The following is a 7,500-nucleotide window of genomic DNA, read 5'->3' as shown; positions in this document are numbered from 1 at the left end:
TACGTATTTGCAGTCCAGAGTTTATTGATGATGAGTTTGAGAAGATATATTCCATTCGATCTAAGTTAAAGTACCTTAGAGCGTTCATTGGTAAATACCTTAAGTAAGCAAAGAAATCATTTTATAGAGTTGAGCCCATACCTCCCATTGACACCAAGAATCTTTTAGTTCTCCTTTTTAATAATAATTTCACTTTACTTCCCAAGTTGCTTAAATCCTTTAATGTAAATGTTCCCTTTAGCAACAGTAATACTATAAAGAATATCTTAATCAGGAATTCACCAGAAAATTCTGTTGGATACATCTATAAAGTGCCTTTGGAAATTGTAATAAATATCATGTTCGTGAGACTAGTAAGGCAATTTCTGTTAAACTTAAGAAACATAAATATAGTATAAAAACGTGACAAGAAAGAAATGCCTTGTTTAATTACGTTAAAAATAATGATCTTCGTATCGACTAGAGTAATGCCATCTCAGTTGTTAACTCTAACTCTATTACTAAGATAAAAAAACATTGAATCTTCAATTCTCAAATGCATAGAGAATTGTAATCTTAATATTTGTGATGGTCTATACAAGTCAGATAACTGTACTTTTGATTATATTTGCAAAATGATAAGTTTATGAACGCTCATTGTATGTTTTGGACAATCACATGTTTACCAAATGGCGTCCTTGCTTCGTCTCTTAAATGTATATCAACTGACTTATATTTCTCTCTTGTGTCTCCCCTGATGATGTTATTATTACACGAAAGTGTACTTGGGAACTTATCGTGCTTCATTTTCCATGTTGACTCATAGCGAACAACAACTGACTCACTTCCCAAGCTCTCTCATCCCCAACTGACTTCATACTTGCCCCTCTTTCCAAAACTCTTGCATTCACCTCCCTAACAACCCCATCCATAAACAAATTAAACAACCATGGAGACATCACACACCCCTGCCGGAAACCTACATTCACTGAGAACCAATACTTGCCTCCCACACCATATATTCTTAATACCTTCCACAGAGCATCTCTATCAACTCTATCATATGCCTTCTCCAGATCAATAAATGCTACATACAAATCCATTTGCTTTTCTAAGTACTTCTCACATACATTCTTCAAAGCAAACACCTGATCCACACATCCTCTACCACTTCTGAAACCACACTGCTCTTCCCCAATCTGATGCTCTGTACATGCCTTCACCCTCTCAATCAATACCCTCCCATATAATTTACCAGGAATACTCAACAAACTTATACCTCTGTAATTTGAGCACTCACTCTCATCGCCTTTGCCTTTGTTCAATGGCATTATGCACGCATTCCGCCAATCCTCAGGAACCTCACCATGAGTTATACATACATTAAATAACTTTACCAACCAGTCAATAATAGTCACCCCCATTTTTAATAAATTCCACTGCAATACCATCCAAACCTGCTGCCTTACCGGCTTTCATCTTCCGCAAAGGTGAAAAAGAGGGCAAATGAGAGTTAGGTTGAGAGAGTATCATTAAATTTTAGGGAGAATAAAAAGATGTTCTGGAAGGAGGTAAATAAAGTGCGTAAGACAAGGGAGCAAATGGGAACTTCAGTGAAGGGCGCAAATGGGGAGGTGATAACAAGTAGTGGTGATGCGAGAAGGAGATGGAGTGAGTATTTTGAAGGTTTGTTGAATGTGTTTGATGATAGAGTGTCAGATATAGGGTGTTTTGGTCGAGGTGGTGTGCAAAGTGAGAGGGTTAGGGAAAATGATTTGGTAAACAGAGAAGAGGTAGTAAAAGCTTTGCGGAATATATATGTATTTATATATATATATATATATATATATATATATATATATATATATATATATATATATATCTTCTTTCTTTCTTTTAAACTATTCGCCATTTCCCGTGTTAGCGAGGTAGCGTTAAGAACAGAGGACTGGGCCTTTTTTGGAATATCCTCACCTGGCCCCCTCTGTTCCTTCTTTTGGAAAATGAAAAAAAAAAAAACGAGAGGGGAGGATTTCCAGCCCCCCGCTCCCTCCCCTTTTAGTCGCCTTCTACGACACGCAGGGAATACGTGGGAAGTATTCTTAATCCCCTATCCCCAGGGATGATATATATATATATATATATATATATATATATATATATATATATATATATATATATATATATATATATATATACATGTGTATATATATCTTTCTTTTTCTTTTAAACTATTCGCCATTTCCCGCGTTAGCGAGGTAGCGTTAGGAACAGAGGACTGGGCCTTTTTTGGAATATGTGTTTGTGGAGCTTCTACAGCGCTAATATCGAATAGCGATTCGACGCTTTTTAGGCCGAGCAGCAAATATGTTAAAAAATTTTATGAAGAAACCTTTTGGAATACCTGATTGCTGTAAGTCACGTGCCATTTGCCTCTTTATGCCCATACCAGCTAGAAGAAGAACATGGTCCCCTCGCTTAACTAAAGTGTCAATAGTCTGCGGGTACTGTGATACAGTTCTGTAAATGAGGCGTCCTTCTTTCTCTAGGTCGGCTACCTCACGGTATATCCCGGACTGAGCTGACTGTAAACATGAATCAAAGGTAAGGATATGAAAAATCTATTCACACACACACACACATATATATATATATATATATATATATATATATATATATATATATATATATATATATATATATATATATATATATATATATATATATATATATATATATATATATATATGTATATATATATATATACATATATATATATATATATATATATATATATATATATATATATATATATATATATATATATATATATATATTATCCCTGGGGATAGGGGATTAAGAATACTTCCCACGTATTCCCTGCGTGTCGTAGAAGGCGACTAAAAGGGGAGGGAACGGGGGGCTGGAAATCCTATTTATATGTATATATATATATATATATATATATATATATATATATATATATATATATATATATATATATATATATATATATATATATATATATATATATATATATATGTATATATATATATGTGATGTATATGGGAGTATGTGATATAGTGTAAGAAAGTAAATTCTAGATTGATATGGGTAAAACTGAAAGTAGATGGAGAGAGGTGGGTGATTATTGGTGCATATGCACCTGGGCATGAGAAGAAAGATCACGAGGGGCAAGTGTTTTGGGAGCAGCTGAATGAGTGTGTTAGTGGTTTTGATGCACAAGGCCGGGTGATAGTGATGGGTGATTTGAATGCAAAGGTGAGTAATGTGGCAGTTGAGGGAATAATTGGTATACATGGGGTGTTCACTGTTGTAAATGGAAATGGTGAAGAGCTTGTAGATTTATGTGCTGAAAAAGGACTGGTGATTGGGAATACCTGGTTTAAAAAGCGAAATATACATAAGTATACGTATGTAAGTAGGAGAGATGGCCAGAGAGCGTTATTGGATTAAGTGTTAATTGATAGACGCACGAAAGAGACTTTTGGCTGTTAATGTGCTGAGAGGTGCAACTGAAGGGATGTCTGATCATTATCTTGTGGAAGCGAAGGTAAATATTTGTGGAAGTTTTCAGGAAAGAAGAGAGAATGTTGGGGTGAAGAGAGTGGTGAGAGTAAGTGAGCTTGGGAAGGGGACTTGTGTGAGGAAGTACCAGGAGAGACTGAGTACAGAATGGAAAAAGATGAGAACAAACGAAGTAAGGGGAGTGGGGGAGGAATGGGATGTATTTACGGAAGCAGTGATGGCTTGCGCAAAAGATTAAAGCACAGGTTTGGATGGTATTGCAGTGGAATTTATTAGAAAAGGGGGTGACTGTATTGTTGACTGGTTGGTAAGGTTATTTAATGTATATATGATTCATGGTGAGGTGCCTGAGGATTGGCGGTATGCTTGCATAGTGCCATTGTACAAAGGCAAAGGGGATAAGAGTGAGTGCTCAAATTACAGAGGTATAAGTTTGTTGAGTATTCCTGGTAAATTATATGGGAGGGTATTGATTGAGAGGGTGAACGCGTGTACAGAGAATCAGATTGGGGAAGAGCAGTGTGGTTCAGAAGTGGTAGAGGATATGTGGATCAGGTGTTTGCTTTGAAGAACGTATGTGAGAAATACTTAGAAAAACAAATGGATTTGTATGTAGCATTTATGGATCTGGAGAAGGCAGAGTTGATAGAGATGCTCTGTGGAAGGATTTAAGAATATATGGTGTGGGAGGCAAGTTCTTAGAAGCAGTGAAAAGTTTTTATCGAGGATGTAAGGCATGTGTACGTGTGGGAAGAGAGGAAAGTGATTGGTTCTCAGTGAATGTAGGTTTGCGGCAGGGGTGTGTGATGTCTCCATGGATGTTTAATTTTTTTATGGATCGGGTTGTGAGGGAGGTGAATGCAAGAGTTTTGGAAAGAGGGGCAAGTATGCAGTCTGTTCTGGATGAGAGAGCTTGGGAAGTGAGCCAGTTGTTGTTCGCTGATGATACAGCGCTGGTGGCTGATTCATGTAAGAAACTGCAGAAGCTGGTGACTGAGTTTGGTAAAGTGTGTGAAAGAAGAAAGTTAAGAGTAAATGTGAATAAGAGCAAGGTTATTAGGTACAGTAGGGTTGAGGGTCAAGTCAATTGGGAAGTAAGTTTGAATGGAGAGAAACTGGAGGAAGTAAAGTGTTTTAGATATCTGGGAATGGATCTGGCAGCGGATGGAACCATGGAAGCGGAAGTGAATCATAGGGTGGGGGAGGGGGCGAAAATTTTTTGAGCCTTGAAGAATGTTTGGAAGTCGAGAACATTATCTCGGAAAGCAAAAATGGGTATGTTTGAAGGAATAGTGGTTCCAACAATGTTGTATGGTTGCGAGGCGTGGGCTATATATAGAGTTGTGCGCAGGAGGGTGGATGTGCTGGAAATGAGATGTTTGAGGACAATATGTGGTGTGAGGTGGTTTGATCGAGTAAGTAATGTAAGGGTGAGAGACATGTGTGGAAATAAAAAGAGTATTGTTGACAGAGCAGAAGAGGGTGTTTTGAAATGGTTTGGTCACATGGAGAGAATGAGTGGGGAAAGATTGACCAAGAGGATATATGTGTCGGAGGTGGAGGGAACGAGGAGAAGTGGGAGACCAAATTGGAGGTGGAAAGATGGAGTGAAAAAGATTTTGAGTGATCAGGGCCTGAACTTGCAGGAGGGTGAAAGGCGTGCAAGGAATAGAGTGAATTGGAACGATGTGGTATACCGGGGTCGACGTGCTGTCAATGGATTCAACCAGGGCATCTGAAGCGTCTGGGGTAAACCATGGAAAGTGTGTGGGGCCTGGATGTCGAAAGGGAGCTGTGGTCTCGGTGCATTATTACACGACAGCTAGAGACTGAGTGTGAACGAATGGGGCATTTGGTGTCTTTCCTAGCGCTACCTCGCACACATGAGGGAGGAGGGGGTTGTTATTCCATGTGTGGCGAGGAGGCGATGGGAACAAATAAAGGCAGACAGTATGAATTATGTACATGTTTATATATGTATATGTCTGTGTGTGCATATATATGTGTACATTGAGATATATAGGTATGTATATTATGCGTGTGTGGACATGTATGTATATAAATGTGTATGTGGGCGGGTTGGGCCATTATTTCGTCTGTTTCCTTGCGCTACCTCGCTAACGCGGCAGACGGCGACAAAGCAAAATAAATAAATAAATAAATAGATGAATATATATATTATTTTTTTTCATATTTATTTTGCTTTGTCGCTGTCTCCCGCGTTTGCGAGGTAGCGCAAGGAAACAGACGAAATAAATGGCCGAACCCACCCCCATACACAAGTATATACATACACGTCCACACACGCAAATATACATATCTATAAATCTCAATGTACACATATATATATCCACACAGATACATACATATATACCCATGCACACAACTCACACTGTCTGTTTTTATTCATTCCCATTACCACTCCGCCACACATGGAATACCATCCCCCTCCCCCCTCATATGTGCGAGGTAGAGCTAGGAAAAGACAACAAAGGCCCCATTCGTTCACTCTCAGTCTCTAGCTGTCATGCAATAATGCCCGAAACCACAGCTCCCTTTCCATATCCAGGCCCCACACAACTTTCCATGGTTAACCCCGGACGCTTCACATGCCTTGATTCAATCCACAGCACGTCAACCCCGGTATACCACATCGATCCAATTCACTCTATTCCTTGCCCGCCTTTCACCCTCCTGCATGTTCAGGCCCCGATCACACAAAATCTTTTTCACTCCATCTTTCCACCTCCAATTTGGTCTCCCACTTCTCCTCGTTCCCTCCACCTCCGACACATATATCCTCTTGGTCAATCTTTCCTCACTCATTCTCTCCATGTGCCCAAACCATTTCAAAACACCCTCTTCTGCTCTCTCAACCACGCTCTTTTTATTTCCACGCATCTCTCTTACCCTTACGTTACTTACTCGATCAAACCACCTCACACCACACATTGTCCTCAAACATCTCATTTCCAGCACATCCATCCTCCTGCGCACAACTCTATCCATAGCCCACGCCTCGCAACCATACAACATTGTTGGAACCACTATTCCTTCAAACATACCCATTTTTGCTTTCCGAGATAATGTTCTCGACTTCCACACATTCTTCAAGGCTCCCAGGATTTTCGCCCCCTCCCCCACCTTATGATCCACTTCCGCTTCCATGGTTACATCCGCTGCCAGATCCACTCCCAGATATCTAAAACACTTTACTTCCTCCAGTTTTTCTCCATTCAAACTTACCTCCCAATTGACTTGACCCTCAACCCTATTGTACCTAATAACCTTGCTCTTATTTACATTTACTCTTAACTTTCTTCTTTCACACACTTTACCAAACTCAGTCACCAGCTTCTGCAGTTTCTCACATGAATCAGCCACCAGCGCTGTATCTTCAGCGAACAACAACTGACTCACTTCCTAAGCTCTCTCATCCCCAACAGACGTCATACTTGCCCCTCTTTCCAAAACTCTTGCATTTACCTCCCTAATAACCCCATCCATAAACAAATTAAACAACCATGGAGACATCACACACCCCTGCCGCAAACCTACATTCACTGAGAACCAATCACTTTCCTCTCTTCCTACACGTAAACATGCCTTACATCCTCGATAAAAACTTTTCACTGCTTCTAACAACTTGCCTCCCACACCATATGTTCTTAATACCTTCCACAGAGCATCTCTATCAACTCTATCATATGCCTTCTCCAGATCCATAAATGCTACATACAAATCCATTTGCTTTTCTCACATACATTCTTCAAAGCAAACACCTGATCCACACATCCTCTACCACTTCTGAAACCACACTGCTCATCCCCAATCTGATACTCTGTAAAAATCTTCACCCTCTCAATCAGTACCCTCCCATATAATTTACCAGGAATACTCAACAAACTTATACCTCTGTAATTTGAGCACTCACTCTTATCCCCTTTGCCTTTGTACAATGGCACTATGTAC

At 39.6% G+C, this 7,500-nt stretch overlaps 1 protein-coding gene across 1 annotated transcript in view; it reads right to left on the bottom strand.

Annotated features, from left to right (window-relative positions):
• The window catches only part of LOC139758274 (probable glutamate receptor), a 355,157-nt gene that overhangs the window by 19,523 nt on the left and 328,134 nt on the right, over positions 1 to 7,500 (bottom strand). The window contains exon 13 of the mRNA XM_071679484.1: positions 2,384 to 2,564. Within this exon, the coding sequence (XP_071535585.1) occupies positions 2,384 to 2,564 (181 nt within the window). The remainder of the gene's footprint in view (positions 1 to 2,383; positions 2,565 to 7,500) is intronic.

The sequence above is a fragment of the Panulirus ornatus genome, chromosome 30, assembly GCF_036320965.1.
Source record: "Panulirus ornatus isolate Po-2019 chromosome 30, ASM3632096v1, whole genome shotgun sequence".
NCBI classification, from domain to species: Eukaryota; Metazoa; Arthropoda; class Malacostraca; order Decapoda; family Palinuridae; genus Panulirus; species Panulirus ornatus.
Note: the sequence above shows the minus strand (reverse complement) of the source record. Positions and strands in the feature narration are given on the sequence as shown.